Source organism: Odontesthes bonariensis, chromosome 23 (assembly GCF_027942865.1).
Source record: "Odontesthes bonariensis isolate fOdoBon6 chromosome 23, fOdoBon6.hap1, whole genome shotgun sequence".
Classification (NCBI taxonomy): Eukaryota; Metazoa; Chordata; class Actinopteri; order Atheriniformes; family Atherinopsidae; genus Odontesthes; species Odontesthes bonariensis.
The window spans coordinates 16057086-16078754 of NC_134528.1; the positions used below are offsets into that span (position 1 = coordinate 16057086).

General features: G+C 42.6%; 1 protein-coding gene across 3 annotated transcripts in view; it reads left to right on the forward strand.

Annotated features, from left to right (window-relative positions):
- The first annotated feature begins 5179 nt into the window (after positions 1-5179).
- Positions 5180-21669, forward strand: part of plce1 (phospholipase C, epsilon 1) — an 80199-nt gene continuing 63709 nt past the window's right edge. For all 3 annotated transcript variants that reach the window (XM_075458074.1, XM_075458075.1, XM_075458077.1), the window contains exons 1-6: positions 5180-5270; positions 11851-11961; positions 14807-14947; positions 15420-16061; positions 16260-16622; positions 16800-17003. In XM_075458074.1, coding sequence (XP_075314189.1) covers positions 15459-16061; positions 16260-16622; positions 16800-17003 — 1170 coding nt within the window. In that variant the 5' untranslated portion in view covers positions 5180-5270; positions 11851-11961; positions 14807-14947; positions 15420-15458. The remainder of the gene's footprint in view (positions 5271-11850; positions 11962-14806; positions 14948-15419; positions 16062-16259; positions 16623-16799; positions 17004-21669) is intronic.

Here is a 21669-nt window from a genome sequence, read left to right on the forward strand (position 1 = left end):
TTTAATTCAAATTAAACTCGTGGAATACCCCTACATTCTGCACAGTTTGTCTGTAACTAAAGTATCATCCATAAGCCAATAGCCTTACCCTAACTAGTATGTCAGTAAACGAAAATGGCCACACAACAAACCAGAGTCGGGAAGCAGTGTGTGATATTGTCATGCCTTTGTTTATATCCCCTTCATTTGTAAACAGCACACATGATGCTTTCCACGCTCATGCTGAAGAACTGTATTCCAGAGTTTCACGTTTTAACAAATTACCTTCCAAATACCTTTCAAAAAGAAAAGGCTTTGAACTTCCATAGAGAGCTAACTGCATACAGATGGAACTATGAACTCCACTCAAGGGTGCAGGGTAAATTTTCTGCCAAGCGCTGAGCAAAGTGAAGGGTGAAAAACTAAATGGCTCTTTGTTGCAAGGAAGAATGACTTAAGAAAAAAATATTAATTAGTGGGAGCACCTACAACCTTCAGTTGTGGCTCAATTGCTTTTAGTTGCATCTCTATAAAAGGCCATACCCTCACTTCAAATGTAGAAAGAGGTGTTTACAATAGCACTTTGTCGTATTATTGTTTTTCAATGCACATCAGTGGCACAGTCCTGTCAAAATTTGTGGTGCCCTTGAATTGCAAGTACACTGTTTAGAATTTCCTCTGAGCTATGTGCAACTGAACCCTTTATGTACCAGCACCAGAGGCAGCGTAGCAGCCCCACATCATGATAGCGCTTCCACTATGTTCTACTGCAGAAAGGGTGTTCTCTTCCTTCAGGGCCTCGTTATGTTGCCAACAAACAAACTGTTGTAATGTACTGTATACCCAAAGTCCTCTACTTTGTTTCCCTCTGCATAGAGCATTATGCTTCTCTTTTTGAGCCCATATTTTGATAGTAGTGTCCTCCTTGGCCTTCGCCCATGGATTCCAGCTTTATTCAGTGTACAGCAACTCGTACGTGCTAAAACAACGCTAACATCTGTGTCCAACAAACACTTTATTTGTGATGGTGTTTTTTTTTTTGTGCAATTTATTTCAGTAACTGTGAATATCTTATTGCAATATTTGGATCACCCAAAACTGTTGAGCTCGAATTTATTTCTGAAGAAATTCTCAACTCGAACATGTGAGGGGTGCCAATTACTCGACAGTACTATCTTTTGCATTTGTAATGAACCTTGTCTGGCAGCAGAGGGCATGATCCACATAAATAGGACTTGCTCCAGCTGCTTAAGTAATGTCTGGGGTCATAATTAAAAAAAACTGATGTCACAAGTTGCTAACTTTCTATGGAAGTACACACCTGGTATGAAAATCACAGATGAGTTGTGGGCTCATTCTGCTGCTGTAGCCTCAGCGTTTCGACCCTCTAGGATACATGAAATAGATATGTGATGCTTTGCTGTTTTAGGTTATAAAGGTATGTGTCACAAGTCTGTTAAACAAACATCACAATACTTGTGCTTATGTCAACTTTTACAGTCAAGCAAAGAAACACCAGATATGTGGCATCTATCTCCTCCACCACTTGTTTGTCTGGCCACCACAATTTATTTGGGCCCTTGTTGCATCAGCTTATGTCTGCTGGCCAGGTGGAAGCTGTGTATCTGCTGTGTTGGGTTATCAGGGAGAATCATATCAAAATATGAGGATTTGGTCCATACAGACAAAGCAAATAAATGAAGCAGGTCTTCAGACTTAGATCATTTTATAAAACAAAACAAAAACACCCCAAACAATTGACAGTAACACAGAGACACTGAAAAACACAGCAAACACTATATGTAAGAAAAATGGGCCTTGTTCATTTTGCAGTTCTGACAGTACAGTCTGACAAAAAAAATCCGTGTAATCACTATAAAATAGCTCATTTACACTGGCCCCCAGCACCCACTTATCCATTCACCTGCACATATGCAGTCTGCAGTTTCCAGATAAGCCTGCTTCCAGCAGAGGATTGAAGTGCACTCATGCTGAACACAAGATATCTGCTTGCATCAATTTGTGTGTTATCTTGTGTCATTTTCTGACAGGATAGTATATCTAAAACCCAGAGCGAATGCAGGGCCGCTTCCCCTTTTCAATCTGTTTACTTACTCTCTTGCACACCTGAGTTCCTCTTACCCGTCCTATTACATTTTATCACTCACATCTCTTAACAACGTCAGCATGGTGGCAGCGCAAAGACTTTAGGGAAGGCAGCGAAACTCCACGTTATGTTTAAGAATGACTCTGTAAGACAGCGATAAGCAAAAACACTGGATAATGATGAAGAAAGCCACCCGTCCTCCTCCTCCTTTTTTTTTTTTTGATCACTGGAAAGGGGATTCCCAAAGGTTCGCATGCTCCTGGGTGGAGGAGAGTTGGAGGGATGGAAGGGTTGCACATTCCTGTCGGATGGCATAAGACTTCCCATCAGTGGAGCCGAGAGCGAATTGGAGACTAATCTCTCATTTTCCATGTTGAAATAAAAACAATTCTAGCCGTCAAGTGGGAGAGGGTATCTTTGCGTGAGCGCGAAGCAACACACAGTAACGATTAAATCGTGCGATGAGAATAATGAAAAAAACAAACAAACACGTGCTTTATGTTGGTGCCTATGGAAATCGCTTTTGTCCCTGTGGGAGGGGTATCTGTATTGGTTGTAGGCAAACTGCGACTGACCCGCGAGGTGGAGCAAAACACACATTAAATCCTTCTGCACTCTTTAAAAGTGACGTCTGCCGTGAGGCATCCCTGCAGGCCAGAGGCAACAAAATATAGGATGTGTAGCTTGTGTAGCGAACGACAGGCTACAGTGAGAGTGGTTGCCAGACATTCCAATGTGGTGACACCGACACACGTACACACTGCAGGCTGCCACAGAGCCGCAGTTATTGTCCTCCTGTTCGCGGCTCATTTGGCTACCCAAGGAAATTTGAGGTTGCCTTTGAGTGCTGCTGGATATTTTACAGTTAAGCCTCAGAGCCTTGCAAAGCAGCCACAGCCGAGAGCATGGTCACACTTTAACTGACATCACTGCAACTTACTTCTTAGACGTCTGATCTTAAAGATGCACTGAAACGAATCTTCATCTATCATTCAAATGAAATTTTTGTCTTTTTCTAAAACCATCAATCCAACTTGAACTAAATTTTCCGGGCATAACTTGTTAAAACGGCCATTTAAAAGTGTGAATTATGTGGCCTTTGGTGCGAAATTGGCCACATGACCGTGACGTCATAGGGTTGACTCCCTTATTTGCTAGTATGGCTGGCTGCGATAATAACATACATTTGATGGACTTATATCTCATAAAGGAACCAAAATTCTGATACAAACATCAGCAGGTCGAAAGAACACACCTCTAACATTACGTGGAGAAACTTTCGTTGAATTTAAGCCACACAAATTGATTTAATATCTATATTGTAGAGGCTCTCTGCACCTCCCGTATGGGTAATGGAAATGAAAGAAAGTTACCATTTTCGGCACAGGATCGGCGGCACAAAACAGCCATCGCTCCTACTACACGCTGATTATTATTAAGATGTTATTAATCAAATGACACAATAGTGTATGTTTGCTGTGGTAAACTGGAAAAGATTTGAACATGCCGGTTTGGCAGATATGGCATTCTGCTGCGCTGTCTTTGACACGTTGAAACCTAACGAAGGGGCACTTTGAAATCCAGCCACTTAAAAAAAACGTATGTGATAATAACATGGTTTTAATGTAAGCTTAATAAACAATGGCGTGGATTAACGGGTCGGAGATCCTCCATTGCGCGGCCCCATCTGCGGATCCTCACGGGTCGGCGGCAGGGAGATGGGCACCCGGCCTCGGCACGACTGACAGCAGCCATCGGTAGGACTGATCCACGGAGCCTCGGATGTCGTAGCCGGCGCAATCACCGGAGAGACCAGACAGCAATTCTAGCTGGATATGTGTGTAGACCGAAGAGCAAAGCGAGCAGTCCCCTGCTTCCGAACAGCAAACACCGTAACAGGTGCAGCTATCGGCAGGCGGCAGCACGCAGTGATACGGTCCACCGTGCTCTCAGCCAATAGCAGTGGTCGACACTTGCCTCTCAGAAGCGAACAGTAAGCGAACATTATTATATATAAAAAAAACAAGTCCAGTAATGTCCGATCTGGAAATTTCAGACTCACCTGTCTTCGCGCCCGAGCAGTAGTTCGAGCAGGGACAGTCTCCGTCGGCACACCAGGTCCAGCGATGTCAATAGTTGGAACAGCTTCAGCTAAAAGACGTCTCCTATTCCCAACCATTCCCGCGATCTCCACATTTTTAGTGAAACCGTTGTGATGGAAATGTACGGAGCACAACACGGATGTTGAGGACACTTCAAAATCACGACGATGCCTCCGTACAAACTGTACCCACCGTGCTCTCGTCTTTGCCTTCTCCTTGTCAGCCTCAGTTCCAGTAGTTTTTGGTTTGGGAAACATGTGCAGAGAGATCCCTTCAGTGAAGCTGTTATTTTTGCAACTAACACCATTTGTTCCTCCAGCAACACAATTTTCTGCCGTGCTGTGATGTCTTAGCCATAGACGCCGCCATTACAGTTAGACTACGAGAACTCCTGTGTCAACCCTATGACGTCACGCATTAAAAAAAGAATTCGCACAAAAAGACAAAATGTGGCTCCTTTTGAGCCCGTTTTAACATGACTTTCCGGATAAATTAGTATCCAGACAATATCTCATTTTAATCGCAAGGCTTGGAACCTTTAGAATCAGCAGCAAAAACTGTGAAATTCCAACAATTAAAATTCGTTTCATAAGCACTTTAAGCATTTCCTGTTTGCCAGCAGTGTAATTGAACGAATTAAACTGATCGATTAAAACATATGTGCTCGGTGCATTGTAAGTTTTTAATCATTAAAAACTTACAATGCACCGAACTTTACCCCGTTTTCTTATTGACTTACGATTGGACACTTTGTTTTAATGCATTTCGTGTTGCCTCGTTGATGGACTATGCTGTGTACAAAATTACTACCTCGCCTCGCCGATGTTTTACTGCAAATATTTTAAAGCCGGCGATTTGCTTCGAGAAAACTGTTTCAGTGAAAGAGCAATTAGAGCCATCGTGGTTGCGCAGTATTCCGAGGAGCACTTGAAGGCAACACCGGTTTCCCACCGCAGCACGAGCTGCTGCGTCAACTGTCTCTGCCAGCGCTGAGAAGAAAGTCCCAGTCAACGAAAACTTAGCAGACCGTGCATTGAATTTGTACTTTTGCGGATGCCAGGCGTACTCGACAACACTGGCCGGTAAGTTTGTGCTACTGTATCCTCAAACGGTCCCCTCAGCATTAGTTTAGATAACTTTTCGGGAGTTGTGTTGCGAGAGTGTTTAGCTCTGAGCAGTTGTTGGTAAGCGGGGCTGCTGGCAGTGCTGATGTCCAAAGTCACCTCAAATCACCCCAATAGTGAAGTTGCAAAAAAAATATATATATATGGCTACGTCTTTACAGAAACTGTGCCGAGGATGGGGTTCGGCTTTTTTTGTGAAGTGTTCCGAGGTTCGTCGTGTGAAAAAAAAAAAAAAAGAGAAAGACAAAACACGTGCTGTTAGATGCAGACCTCTTTGCGGCGATTGTATCATTGTCAGAATTGCTTGTGTTCATTTAGATGGTCAGCTGGTTGTATTTTACGTGGTCAGGACAGCTACTGTTTTCGTCCGCATGACAGGTGCGCGCGCGTGTAGTGCACATCAGCGTTGGCCTTTTGGTTTGACAGGTCATGTCACTGTTTACATTGGAGTCCCTTTGCAATCCTGAGGGAATGATGACCTTTAATTCTTTTGCATGAGGTGTTTCTGTGAGGGAAGTAAAGAGCTTAATCGGGGTTCAAATGGAAATGAAAGGGAAACGCTGCTCAGCTTAATCCAGATCCAGATCAGAATCGGTCTTACAAAAGGGCAGGAATCTTGCCTGGTGTGTTAAAGATAGAGACACATGGGTAAATAAACACATATTTACAATGCAAACTGAGGGGCCACGAGAACAATGTGGCCTCTCACTTGCACAGTGTTTATAGTAGGCATAGTGTGAGATATATTCTGTGGCAACAATTGACAAATTGTTATTGTCATTTTTGAGAATGATTGGGATTGAGGTTTGTGGTGCCTTTGGAGTGCATGGGATGATATAAAAATATGTTTCTGATACTTGGCCTAGACATGTTTAATGTAGAATGGGTCGATAAAAGTAGTTGAAACAAATTTCATCAGCACTACAACCTGCAGCCTTTAAAGCAACCCTGAAGAAGTTTCTGAACCATAAAACTACGCGCTTCTGACTCATTTGGAAGTACTTTTTTGCTTTTTTTTGTGGTGCACATTGCCGGACCTGAAACTGCCCCGGAGCGCCCAGAAGCTGAGATACTTCCAGCCCTGCACCACGCTGTTTACTTGACGGTCACTCGATAGTTTTTGTGGGCTTTTAACGGCGTCTTAGCTGACAACAAATTAATTTGTAAAGCTGTACATGTGCAGGGCTCACATTAAGATTTTTTTTTTTTGACAATGGTGTCACATGCCACAACTGTAGGGGGAACCAAAGAGCAAAAAAAAGTCAAATTATCTGGTGTTATTCTAAGATGACTTTAATGTTGAGTCAACACCTAAATGTACAGTTTAGAAGGCAGCTGCTGGGGTCAAAATGATTATTTAAAGACATGTTGTCATACTAACATGGCTCTTGGAATTTATTTGTCCAGATTGGATACAAGATTGGAAATACACTCAGTTTTGCATGATATGTATATATTAGCCTAAATTGTGAATCAGTAAGTGCACTGAAATATGATGACATGCTCGACCAGCAGTTGGAGATATGGGGTCGTTGGTGTCTTGAGATAGTAGACTGGTTGGACTTGTTTCCAATGCTTCTTTTGGTTTTACACCATCGCTTCCAGATTTGTCAGTAGGTGCTTTCCATTTGATAAGACTCTGTGAACGGCATCATGGAATGTTGTGGCGTTTTACACTGTTAATCGTGGCCTTAACTGACCTTCGATCGAATTAAGTCGACACCGTTCGAAGTTGTGATGAATTTCTTGGCTGCGCTGACACATCTTTGAGGATTGTTGCTTTTGATTGCCACAATCATTTTTTTTAGTCCTCTGTTTACAAAGTGATTTAAATCTTCACGATGAGAAGTGCAACCATTGGGCATGTTGGAGATGAAAAGTGTCAACGGTTGAAGGTAGTGTCCAGACAAAAGCTGCATAGAAAGGCTCCGGCTGAGATTCGAACAGTGAACCCCGTTGCTGTGAGGACGCCGTGGCGGTCAAAACCAACATCCTGAGAGCTGCGTCATCGCAGCAGAGAAGTGAATCACAACTTCCAGTCAAAACCTTCAGGATAAAAATCTGAAGTTAGAATAATTTCGCCCCTTGGGATAGTCACTGTAATTCGTGCTAATGCAATTTGTGCCGCCTAATGCAGACGGCATATGGGAACATGAACAAATGTTAGGCAAGGGGAGACATGGAGGTAATGACTTAGAAAGGAAAGAAAGAAAGACTCCATGCAAGTAACTTTATCGATGTCTATTGTCTTTCTTTAAAATATTTACACTTGGCCTTTTCGGGGGCCAATAAATGGGCCCTGGTTCATTGTTTGGCTGCATGGAAAAAGAATGTTCTTGAAACACAATACAGCTGATTTCACAGAGCGGACTTGAATCGTTCACGATCACAGGGCCATGCTAAAAGTACGTTTGATTGGCACATCCCTGTTATTTTAACTGGCGTGGTTCACGTTTGTTATGCCGCAGCAACACTCTCTCTGTTGCTGTAGATAAACACACACACGGACACGGCTCGCAGATAGCACTGTTCTGTGAGCTCAGCGGTCTCCCCCTTGTGAGTCATCCCTCATTCCGCCTTTGTTAATGAGCCCATGCATACGGTTCACGCATTTAGGCGCTTGTCTACCGTGAAAACCCAGTCTCTCCGACAGTCCGCCCCTCTCCCTCTGTTGTTACACTAATGTACACGAACAGATATGCGCACACACAGAGCACTTCTCTCTTTCTGTGCAGTTTCCACTGGCGTCTCTCTCTGCCCTGCCCTCTAATCAAAGCCATATGTTCCCCAGATCCCTTGCATGAAAAGTCTGTTCTGTTTGCAGCAACGCTCCCCCCTTAAAAAACAGCCTCTTACTTACTTTGTGACTGGCAGAGCGGGTCGTTGTTCACAATGAAAAGAAACCTGCAAAAGGTTGCATCTTGTTAACTTTGGTTTCCTTTTCTCTTGTTGGAATTGGTCCGACTGTCAGATACCGACTCCTATACAAATTTACGGCGATGGAAATCGGTAACTGGTCCTCTCTCATTTAGATTTCTGTGTTTCCTGAGTAGTTGCTTCAGTATGTTTTATGAGATGTCCAGCTGCTTGGTTTGAGTAGAATCCTTCAGGGCTTTTTATGGTTGGAATGGGCCTTCGGAGGGTAACTATGCACAGCAATAAGTATGACCAGTGCATATACTGTAAAGGCATTGAGATTGTGGCACCCTTGTTGAAATAAATCTAGACATCGTCCTGTTATTTCTGGCCATTTGACAAAAGTAGCGAAACTGAGTAAAGAAATGAATTTGCTAACGACACTACAGGGAGGTGGGACGGTCTGCAGACAGAAGGGTTCAATTTGGAAACATTTCATTTAAGGATAAGTATGTAGATTTACATTCACTTTCCTCCCTGCACAGTTCATTTTTCCGCATGTCTTGGATGTGACTTAAAGCTTTTTTTCTTCAGATACTGCAGCCAATGAGAGGCAGTCAGAAAATGCAACGGCACACTTTAAGCACGAGTGGTTAGAAACTAGCTCAATAAGTTTCATTACCGAAGGAGAGACCCATATGGTGGTCACGTGACTTTAGTGATATTTAGTGCATTACTATAGTGGCCAGGAGAACTCGGTGCACTGCGGCTTAGGTGAGCACATGCAAATAGATGACCACAAGAAAACCTCCTAAGCACTTGGTTGTAATTAGAGAGGTGAACTAAAGTTCAATGTTCACTGCCAACGGGGAGCGGGAGGTCAAGTTGGAAACTGAAACGTTTTATGTTTCACAATGAAAAGGACGGCAAAACAGACACGGATATCCGAATCTCAAAAACGGACATATGATTACCTGCCCTCTGATAAGGGAAATATCAGGCCGTTTCTACACACTTGATGTATGAGTGGGAGCATCCAGGCTGTACCCCTCCTATCCCTCAGTGACAGCAGTGACAACACCCTCCCCGAGCCACACTGTTTTCTTTTCTTTGTGTAGGTCTTTGCACTGCTTGGTGGCTTTTTTTCCCCCCTAGTTTCTTTTCAACTGTGGAACCTTTAAAGAATGTGACTCCATTGTAGTCTTTTCTTCTCTGACCGCTCTGTGTCGAATGGAAGAGGGTTCCTCTTCCTAATTATCATCATTATTTGGCTGAATCTTTAATATGAGCTGTGCAGGGGAATAGTGTCTATGAGATGACACTAAGATTACCTCCATGGCCCCACTATGCTGAATATTGTCCTGTGTACATATTAAACCGAAAGCTGTATAATGTGTCACTGAAGTTTTATTGTCTGGTCTGGATGGCTGTCGAAGTACACGATACATTAACAGTCAGTAAATGTCCTCTGATGCTTAATGCTTGCTTTCAAGTCAGGAGTTCAGAAGTCAAATGCTTCGGACTTGTCATTGTGGACTGTGAATCGCTTCTCTTCCTCGCATCAGTAAAGGAAGGGTAAAGATACCTTTCTGGAAATCTGCATCTCATTTGCTTTCCGTCGGACAGTAGGAGCATCATCCCATTGTACTCACACGACATGCCTTTATTACCGGGAGTGCTTCACAACACAATTGGGGGATTCCTTCTTTTCCCGACCCGCCGGTCGTGGAACGTTCAAGACCCCAAACTAAATCTTTGTGTGAAGTATTCAGCTGAGTAATTTGGAGGCTCAGGAGGATAAGTAGCATTTGAGTTCAGTTTTAACGCAGCTCTGCCCGCCGATTACTCTGCGTTTTACTCTCCTTTGCTCACCGACTGTGCAGTATCAAAGCAAGCCTTAAGAATGATTCTTATCGAGTGTAAAGTTTCCCAGCGGTGCCAGTTTGTTGCTCTCTACCTCTCTGATTGGGCTTTTCTTTTTCGAGCTCCACGTGAGGGTGGATCTTATCACATACCAGGCCGTGAGTCATCGGTTGGATGAGTTGTGAAATAATCCCTCATGAATGAGCATTAGAGAAAAAAAAAGAAAAAAAAAAAGGCTTTTGTGTGAAGGCCCCCTATTGAGGGGATAAACGGTGATTTAGGCCAGGGGCTCAAAAACTGTTCCACACTTTGGAGGCCAAAACTCTATTCTAACAAATTGTTACTCATTTGAATTTGGTACTCTAAGGAAGTTATATTTAAAATCTATAATTCTAGTGGTTGAATTGGTATTGCTTTCTCAATTTGTCGAAAAGTGCGTCCCACCATGAGGTGTCAGGTGTAGTGAAGAACATTCTGTCTGACATATCGTCTGCCTTTACTTTCTGTTTCTCAGTGGCCAACGAGAGAACATGCATATACTATGTATGTATACATATTATATGTATAGTACAGTATATGTATATATACATAGTGTATATATATATACTGGCACAGGCGAGCATGGGGGTCCTCCTTCTGTTCGCCACCACTATCAGTTGAGAGCAGAAATCCTCGTCCTTGATTGGCTCAGGTGCAGATGACCTATCTCTAATGACTTGAAGAATGATGAGCCCTGGGACCCATTTCAAGGCATCCTCACTTTGAATATCTACATTTTGCACCATATCGAATGAAACAAAAGAAAACCCTTTGAGATAAACGAGGGGAACAAGTGACGCACAGTCACATAACAGCAAAAAAAAAAGGGTGCACAGCTCTTTTGTCAACCATCTGATTTTCATTATATCCAGTGTCTTTAGGACTCTCAGAGGTGCTGACATCATACCCCTATGCTTTCATTAACATGTGCTGCACTTTACTGGAGCACGAGAAATATTGAGTCTCACTGGCCAGACTGATACACAGAGGGTAGAAGATATACAGTCAGCTGTCTGCTCCTATTTCATCAGACTTCATTGGGGTTTGGTTTACTGTGATGAGTTTTCCTTGGCTTCTGTTAAAGTATACAAGCTTTCTAAGACAATATACATGCCCACTTTCACACATTTTCCATTCCTAAAAGAATTTGTTGCCTCGAGTATTTTTCAGTTCTGAACATCCATCGTCTCTATTAAGTACAAGTAGACATATTTTATGCTTCAGCCTGAGATTCTGCTAGTTGTTTTAGGGCACAAAAGTATGTAAGTGTTGGTCTTGTAGATTGCATACGTTGTTTTTTCTTTTTAAATGGACTAAAAATGATAAGAGATTAAGTATTTGTTAGTTGTTAAAGGCCCTCAGAGATGGATTTAGTTATTTTTGGATGGTCCAAGTGTTTCTAAGCCAACTTTTTGTACAGTAGCTTCACATTTTCATAGTACGAGAGTGATTTCAGTTTCCTCATCTAGCTCCTGGCATGAAAGCCACTTAGCAGAATTCCTAAAATCTCACACTGTTGCTTTAATATGGAGAAAGGATGGCAGTTTCTCTTAATACCCAGATAAACCTTGTTACAGGAACAGTTCACATAGAAAAAAAGTTCTTTATGTTTAGTGCTCTAACCATCAGTCACACAAAAAAACACTTTTATGGATAAATTATGCACAAAATTAAAAGGAAGCCTTTTGATTGGCTGCTGAGCTTTGCATGGACGGCCCATCCCTCATGTGTCTCTGTCTCTCACACACTCTCTCTTTCACTCTGCCTCTCTGTCTCACAGTTGATAAAAGACGGTGAGCCAGAAGCTTGAATCACCTGGGAACCTGAAGCATCGGGGTTAAACCCCCCCACCCCCTCTCCCTCTTTGGAGCCATACTCTTTCATTAAATAAGTAAGTATTGGAAGGAAAATTGTCTTAAAAAAATATTAAAATTTGTGGCATTTTATTGGAAGACAAGCTTCGTATGGAGCTAAAAGTTCCATGTGTGGGACAATACTGCTTTTAATAGGGCAAGTGAAGTAGAAGTGATTGAGCGTTTGCTTGGTCAGTGCACTTGTCACTCTGTGTGACCTGGTTTTCAGTGTGTGGGTGTGCTGCATGTATGTCTGTCTACGTTTTTAGCCCTGGGCTGAGATTGAGCCTGGAAGAACCATTTGATTTCCCAGCTAGGGTCAAAGTTCAGCTGATAACAAGCGCTACTTTAAACAAGGGTGTATGTGGTTGTTTTATTTTTTATTAGTTTTACTGTCAGCGGAGATGTGATTACTCTTCTTTTTTTTTAACTACTGGCTGCAGCCCATGTGTTTGAGATGATCAGAGCAGGTAATCTAATGTGACTGACATTTCATTTGTGTTTTTTTTTTATAATTGTAAGACTTAATTCTTGTTAAGAGAAGACTTGCACACCTATCTATATAGCAAACGCCCTCCTGACCCGTAATTGGATGGGTGTGCGGCCTAACACGTGTCGCAGCTTGTGTCTTCAAACGACATCAGCCTCACTGAGACGGCGACCATCAGAGCAGTCACAGCATTAGTCGACGCAGCAGAAATGCGATGCTTCACATGTTCTTACATTTAATCCATCTTCCCCTTTGATTGATCGGGTTTCCTTTATGATCTAGTTGTTGCTGTGACTTGCCTCTGCTGTTGCTTTTATAACTACACCCAAGCTTAGCTGCTGGTGGCTAAAGAATCACACACACCAAAACTTGACTGGTGGTTTCAGGCTACGGGAGAATATTGGCATGTACGTACAGGTGTGTGGAAAGGTGTAGCATTATTGCTCTTATTCATTAATTGTCATATCCAGCAAGAATTACAACAACAACCGACAGGACATACTGCATTGTTTTGTGGCACATATTTTTGAAAACTTTTGATATATCAGGTTGGACCTGTTTGTTAACCGCAACACACGCAGGTTGCCTCTCACTGTTCTCTGGAGTGAGCTCTCTGCTTAGAAAAGAAGATAATCTGACATTATAACTTGCCGATGATGACTTTTTAGGCTTTTGATAATTGATTTGATCACGATTAGCTCGACGCTCTCTGAGTTTGTTTTTCAGACAGCGTCGAGGAATGGAAGTGAAAATGTTCTGTATCGTATCAACGTGTCAGTAGGTCAAATTGCATTCAGGGTTTGCACTCGGTCAACAATGTCGCTCCAGGCAAACGGCTTCCATGTACCGTAGTTTCAGTCTAAAGGTGCAGTACATATGAGATGGTGCAACTGGCACGGTGAACTCTCCTGCCTTCACCTGAAGCTGCTGCATGTTTTGAAAATAACATCCCGCCTGCTTATCTTTTTTAAAAGTGATACATTTAGAGATGTAAAGAATTTTTATGTCGAGGATTTATCGTATCTCATAAAATGAACATGATAAAAGTAAGATATTTAGGACTTTACTGATATAATGTTGGAAAAATGTCTTTTTAAAAACGTCCAAATTATGTTCACGTTGGCTGTTATTTATGATAAGATTGCTCTATTCATTTCAAATTTCCTGAGCGGTCCTTGTAAAACAATAGCACATTTGAAGTGATCAGTGGACGTCAGGGTGGCACTGGATTCAATTATTTCATGGTGCACAATGTGAGGAACAGCGTTCTGGCATTGAACAAAAGGAGCAAAAATCAGGCACTTCTATGCTCAGAGGTAATGTTTTTTTGGCAATGATATCACCAAAAAAACCACAATTAAGCTAGAAAAGTTTTCCTTTTATGTCAGTGCTTGCCTTTGAATGGAGCACTTGTCTGTCTCGTCCCTTTGGCAGATGTGCTGTCTGTGTGAATGTAGCATAGAGCCTTGAAAAGAGCCTGCAGACATCCAACACACACTCCTTGACGTGTGTTTGTCTCTTTCTCTCTTTAACAAACACACACTAAGGCTGAATCTCTAGCTAGCCCCCTCCCTCTGGGTCTGCTCCACATACCGGCTGTGGCCCACACATTTGGGCAGGGAACCGAGGGCTGTGGGCACTTTAATTACAAGGTTTCAGAGTTTTTCTTTTTTTTGGTCATCATTCGCTACCATAATGATACCAGAACCACACAATTAGCATGTGTGCATGTAGTGGGCGAATGTGTCCATGAAACACGCATTTAATTTCAGCAGGATCCATGCTCAGCTGTTACTCACTTTTTATTCTTGTGTTATAGAATTATGGGGACAGAAAAAGTTAAATTAATTTGTACTGTAGAGACATCAATCCTTCTGTGTTACAGCACTTGCCAGCCACACAGGGATCCATTTTCACAGGCCAGGCTGTTCGTAAAATGAATCTTAGCAGTCATCTGAGTTTGCATTCAGGCTTCTTATAAGCAGTACGTGCCTTCATTTGAAAGCAGCATTTTTCATGCTGGTTGGACTAAATCAAAACAAAAGAACTGTGATGCCGGCAAGAGGAACCACCCGAAAACCTCAGCGGTAACTGTTCAAACAGATTTAATAATGTAACTATTCCATGCTCACAACAGAAAATCCTGCTCCTCGTACGTACTCACAAGAAACGTGATGCCTCTGTGGGATTTTTGCTTGCCCTGGGCAGCGAACGAGCTGAATACTCATTGATGGTCTAGTCGATGAGATAAAAGAGGGAGGACATGTTTTGCTTACTACAGTTAGCTTTTAGATCCCATCTTCTTTTCGAATCATTTAATGTCACGGAATTTGAAAATGTTAAGAACAGGAAAGCGATTTCATTTGTGCCTCTGTGTCCGTTCTGTTTTTCAGGACCTCCAACTGGATAACTATGCCACAGACCCAAATCCAGGTCCAGACAGAGCAAGCGCACGCAGGGACACACATGGCCCTGTAAGCTGTGACTTTGACCGTCCTATCAAGGAAATTCCTCAGTCCTCCAGGGTCGCTTTGGTGGGTTTTTTTATCTGTTGGTTTGTACAGCTGCACAAGCTTCTGTTTCCACAACACGCATGCACAGAGCACATTGTGTATGGATGTGCTGTCTTAGTCACTCAAGAGGTTACTGGGAACTGGACTGTTATTTGCCTCAGCACAGGCTTTTATCCATGATAGCACATTGAAACTGAGTAGGAATGTTTTCAGTTGATGTAGTTATGGCTGCCACTAATGATTCTTTTAAATTGAACTGTTTAATACATATATATCTATATGTATGTATGTATCCATAGTACATATAGACTGTGCTGTAATGTCTTGTCTTGCTGCAATATCGAAAGTCATTTAGTCTTTTACTCTTTGCATTAAAAGTATTAGAAAAGGCAAATGTGTGAAATTTTATTGCTGAAAATTTCTCCCAAATCAGCTAATGAGCTAAAGTTTCCTGCGGTGCTTTTTCTTTTCAAGTTTTTCTTTTTCTGTGCAGCGAGACACAGGACAAAGCAGGACACCGCGGGGAGACGAAATGGCCACTGAGGAAAATCAGACTCAAGTTGGGCATGCGGTCTTGGCTCAGAATGTTTCACCTCCATCCACTGGGAGTAGACCCAGCAAAGAAGCCAAGCATGCAAATTATGGCCAGGAAGCATGGCGAGGATCTGACCAACCGTGGCTTTCGAAACAGCGAAGCAGCCCCTCCCTCCTCTTCTACAGGAAGCTATCGTGTGAAAGCGTGAAAGGGACAATTTTGGATGAAGAAGACAAGGACTTTACTTACAGTACAAAAGTAATAAATACCAAAGAAAAACGTTTAGCAGAACTTGCGACTGGCAAGAATATTGAAGGAATAACTCTGGTATCTAGGCAAAGCTCGCAGGGATCCATGTGGCAGAAAGACACCCCCGGAGGCACCGCGGATGCAAGGGGAAACAGAAATGGCAGCACCCACTATCCTTGTGACATTTCTAACTTTAACACAAGTTCAAACACTTGTCAGAGCGCTATATCCAGTCCGAGCTCCAGCCCTGTTCAGTGTTGTCACCCCAGCTCCAACCCGTGCCCCTCCTGCCCCCGCAAGAGACACATCCGGCGTGGCAGCCTGCCTGTGCCTATGCTGGCTTTCCACAAGGTAATAAAGAATTACTTAGCTAGACCTTTAGCCTTTAACGCGTTAGCATGAGATTAGCAAAACCAACAGCACAATGTTTACACTGTAGAGTTGTTGCCTTACACCTCATTTGAGGTGACTTCCTCTTTAGCCTCACAGCTATTTAAAAAAAAAAAAAAAATACTATGTTTTTAGCTATTATCTTGTCTCTCATCACAGGGCTCTCCTTCGAGTGAGCCGAGCTCTTTGATGTCATCTCCCTCCGGTTCCCCTCTTTCCAACCATCGGAAGCATAAGCAAAATGGACACATCCCCCGGCACCGCCTCAAAGATGGATACTCAAGTTTAGAGAGACTCAACAGGAGGCCCCGGGTTAACACATGCTCTTTGGAGAAACTATTCCTCCGACGAGCTTCTCTTGAGACCACGGCAGTAACCCTTGGGTCATCCTCGGGAGGGACCAGGGACAGCAGCAGTGATGAGGTGGATGGGGAGGGCCTGTTTGATAACACAGAGTTTGTCAGGAACCGTAAAGAGCGTTCCACTGTCCTGGTGAGGCGGTTCTACAAGAATAACCAGAAGGTATTTGAAGAAAAGATTCAATATCTCAATTTGTATTTTGATTGATTAGGTTTCAGGCTTTGAGGTGGTGTCTCGAACAAATTGATGCTTTCATTTTTTATCTTATTTGTTTTAATGGACTTATTGACAGTATTTGTCAAAAATAATCAGACATGCTGAAATCCCTCTTGTCATAAGGTGACCATGTCAGTGTGCGCTGGCACCAAAGCCATTGTCAGAACACTGCCGTCCGGACACATCTCAGAGGATGTCTGGGGGATTGTTGTGGATCGCACATTCTGGCATCCCAGCAAGAAAGATATCTGGCCAATCTTAATGCGGGGGGAGGAATTCAGAGGCTGCAGAGGGATGCTATGCTCCATTGGAGTTGAGCTTCAACAGGTAAAAGAATAGATACGAGCAATTTCTGTGTGCATTACATAATTCACCACGCATATTTTTCATCAGTGCATCTAAAAAGGATTTCACATTAGTCTTCAGAGGTCCTCAGTGTTAATCTGAAGTTTTCTCACTTTGTTCCTATTTTTTCTCACACGTTTAACATGAATATGTGACATATTGGAAACTGATATACTCTTGGCATATATGCAAGAGAGTGAAATCAATACCGCTGCTCCAATAATGACATTTCAGACCATTTAAGGGACTTAAAATGCCACCTAAAAGATTTTTCCTTCTCTGTCATCGGGTCTCTGTAATTCTGCCCGTTTATGACTTATCACACTGACACAGAGCGGGAGACGACACCAGGTTTCCATTTGCCCAAGTTGACCACAGACGATCGTGAGTGCAACATATGTCTGCAGAACCTCAATGCCTCTGACAGGCCCTCATTAGATTAGGGTTGCATTTCTAATTCTCGTTGCGTTTACCGGGTTTATACCGGTATGCGGTTTGCATTTTAAACTCGTTTCTAGCTGGCAAAAAAGCAACACTTAATCACTGCAGCGGCACATGAGTATTTCTTACTTGGCTGATTCTTGGGTCTGTGGAGAAAAATTGTTCTTGGCCATTGCTTTCTTGTGTTTGTGTTGAAATGTTATGCCTGTGATGCATGGAAGATGAATAATTTGTACAAGGAATATGTTAATAGACCAACGCGCACACGCACACCAAAAACACTTACACACAGGCTCTTTGTTTCGGCGTAGGCCCCTTCTGTGGAAAAATGATTTATTCTGTGTTAGCTCTGCTACCCGTATTACTGACAGAGTGAATGACTGAGCCCTCTGTGTGTGTGTGTGTGTGTTTGTGCCTGTGTGCACGCACGTGTAAATGGACTGAGCAGAGATGGCATCTGTATTAAATTTACAGGCATAGAAATTGGACACAGGGTGAATTAGCAAGCGAGAGTGAGACGGACAGCGATGGAAGATGGAGGACAAGAATCAGAATGAGACAGACGGAGACCCACAACAGTGGCCTGTTATCAAGTTTCCGAGCAAGAGTGTTTTAACAACACGAAAACATCTCACAGGAACTGTTCAGCTTTAGCAGCCTTGGACGGCTCTGTTTAGGGTACATTCCACTTTCCCCTACCTTCCAACAAACGGCACTAAGTAGTGAGCTGTGCTTTTCAGTCCTTGGGGTGCAAACACTGTTGGGACCGAGGAACAGCAACATCACACCGGATGCCTTCTGTTATCTTCTTCCTTTTCTTCCCGTAAAAACTCATAACACATGGAACCTAAAACCCTAGAGCCTTTTGGGCACGTAGCAACCACTGAATTATTCACGATTTTATGGTGATACTAGTTATAGTTCGGTTGTTGCTGTAGTGCTAAACAGAAGAAAGGTAGTGAGAGCCGGATTTTTTAATGCGATAGCAAAAACACTCAACAAAGTTTTTTTCCACGAGTCTAGATCAGATCCCCATCAGTATTGAATGTGGAGGAGTGTGTGAGCATGTGAATATAACAGTGTTTTGTCTTCTATGCATCACCACATTTGATAGGTTTCCAGCATTGATATGCACTGTTGTACATGTGTGTGCATAGTATTACTTTAAAAATAAAAAATAAAAAATTCTGGGTCAGTCATAGCCGCAACAGAGCTGAGTCATGTGGAGGAGGTTCGCACACACTCACATCATAAAAACACACACGCCGACACTCGTGTGCAAGCTGCAGTGTGGTTCCCGAACTTTGCCGCACTGTTTATGAATCCTCTGCGGTTGTTGAAATACAGGCCGAGTGAGGTCCGGGGAGAGCTGCTTTAATAATGAGCCTATTGAAAACGGTGGAGTTGCCAGCACTTCGCTTGTAAAAACACCCTCTGAGTTCCTCTAGAAAAGGGTTCCCAAAGAAAACGACAATACTGGGGCGCAGCAAACGAGTAAAGTTGGTTAAAAGTTTAGAAAATAGGAGAAAGAGTCACATTACAAGCATTTTCTGTACACTTTTATTGACCACAGGGTGTTCCCTTGGAGCATTTTAAGCCATATAATTGATTCAAAACCTAAAGCATTGTGTGAAAACTACACGTCTTGACACGACAACTTTCATGTTAAACCAATTTTACATGTAAACTTTATGCAAAGCAGCCCCCAATGTATGTGGTATTTACGCCTGACGCTGCAGTAATCATGATGAGGAGTTGACTGGATGTGTCCTGTGGCCTTGGGCGTTTATTGCTACAACTAATGAAGTGAGCCAAAGAACACAGGATTATGTGAAGTAGGGGCTGGAGCAAGGCTTCAGGGACAGAATAAGAGTAAAGGAGGGGTAACACTGGGAGAGAAAGGGGGAGAGAAGGAGATTTTAACAATGGGGAAAGGAGAGAAGTGAGAAATGTGTTCGGGGAGAGAAGGCGTGAGTTATTTAAGAGAGAATAGGGAGAGGGAGGAAGTCACGACGTTAAATGTTTTTATGAGAAACAAATTTATACACAGTAAACGTATACAGTATCCAAAGTATGTACTGTTTTTGCTTCTGTTCTCCTATCAGCAACCACATAACTGTGACTAAAACCCATTAGAATATAATCCCCACACATGTCAAAAACGTTGTGCAGATCTTTCTGAGGACAGCACAAAAGTGTTGGGATAGTGCTTCTTTAGTTGGTAAATACAATGCTTTTAACCTAAGAGACTCGATGGAATAATCCTGTACCCATTATGTCTAATTTTTTTGTACCTTTTTACAGTTATGGTAACATCCCAAAAAGCTCCTTATGCTGTCCTCTGTCTTTCGACTGTGTTATGTATCCCAAGGGCCCTGACGTGGATCTAACATCAGCTATGCTGAATACATTGCCAGCATTTAAACACTGCCAATGCTCTTTGTGCATTTCTCTGTGTACCTACAGCCTTTTTAAATCTGTTGCCCCACTGTGTGTCAGGGAAGTTTACCACAGGATAGAGAAGTGTGATGTGATGTTATTCTGGTTTTAGTGAAACACTCGCGTACAGCGCACACACTTTGGAATAAACTGTCACTGAAGCATTTCAGTTTTCAGTTTTCTGGAACGTACCAATTAGAGCCCTGCGGAGTCCCTTTGTTTAACTCAAAGAGATGTCAGGCTAAGCTGTAAGTGACACGTTAACTTCTTTAAAACAAGCAGTGTGGGCTAACAGATGGATGCTTGTAAAAGTGTCTTCTCTGCCTTCCTAGGCTTGTTAGTAGTTTTTTCAGGCACGGAGATGCATTCTTTTCTCTGGGGATGCTCTGTACTTTCCCGTTTCCCGCAGTATATCTTGTCATAAGTAGACTTACAGCCAGAATGTCTCCAGTTCGCCTACGGGATTGTCTTTGGTGGGAAAGTAAATAAAAACATTTTTGTGCTATCACGCACTGCTGTCTTCATCTTAATCTTCACGGGAGTTTGGTAAGAGCTAAAACCGAACTATAGTTGTACCATAGGCAAAAATAGCATCTTTACTTCTTGGATTGTTCTTTTGGAATCCCCGTTGACCACTTTCCTCTTAGTATACGGTTTATGATTGTCACCTTTTTTTCCCAAGGAATCAGATCATTTCTCGCTGTTCACCTTTTGTTCTAATAATATAATCAAGAGAAGCCTTGTTCAGTGTGTCCCAACCAGCTTTTATGGTTTTATGGTGTGATCACCTCTGTGGCTTTGTGACATGTGTCGTCTTCTATTGCTTTAGCCTGACAGCTTTCCATTCAGTAGTGATGGTGTTGATGGATTTGCTTAGTTTAAACATTTCTATGCACAACTTTGTAAGAGTGTCTTGCACAAAGGAAATTGATGGTAGATCTAATCTATGACTCACTTTCATTCAGCTTTTTTTTTTACGTATTTCTCCGTGAAATTTGATTGTAACATCCCCTTCAGCTACATTGTTGATTACCTGGGAGATCATCTGTTTTCTGGTGTTCTGGATGTCATCACTTTTTGTGACCTCTTGCATGTCTATTGTTTGGGTGGGTTAAAAAAAAAAGAGCAGCTAGATAAGAAAAGAAGTGTCATGTTTGATTCATTAAAACAACAGTCTTTGTCATGTGCATCATTTCCTCTATGGGTGGATTGACAGATGAGAAAGTGGGAGCTTATCAGCGCACCAAATTTTTCTGTGTGGTGATAATGAAAGCCACTCATACACACAGACTTTCAGTTCACATTCCAGGAGTTTTCCTTTTAGCTTCAAAGCTAACAGTTGAACTCAGCAGTCTCGAGCACTGTACATGGACGACATTGCAGTGCTACAGTAAATGTTGTTTATACTTCAAATCAAACCTCATTGTGTTTTGTTTGGAATAAATTTGACAACTAGCCACAAATCTGTGGCTGATTGTAAATGGAAGCGCTGCAAATGGGATTCTTTTTCTGATGAGCAAATATGAGCTGGGCTATCCCAGACAGTCCAGTTCAAAGCACATCCTTTGGCACATGCAAAGGCTTATTTGATCTGTTGAACTCCATGTTTCCTCAAGCCCCCCCCCCCGGCTAATTAAACATCGCTGTCATAGACGGGTCACTTAAGAGCACAGATGACAACCGCTGTAAACACATCCACATCGTGGTTACCAATTAGTGCTTCTTTGGAAGGTGGTGTTTCCACATAAAATGTCCAGCAAATATCCGG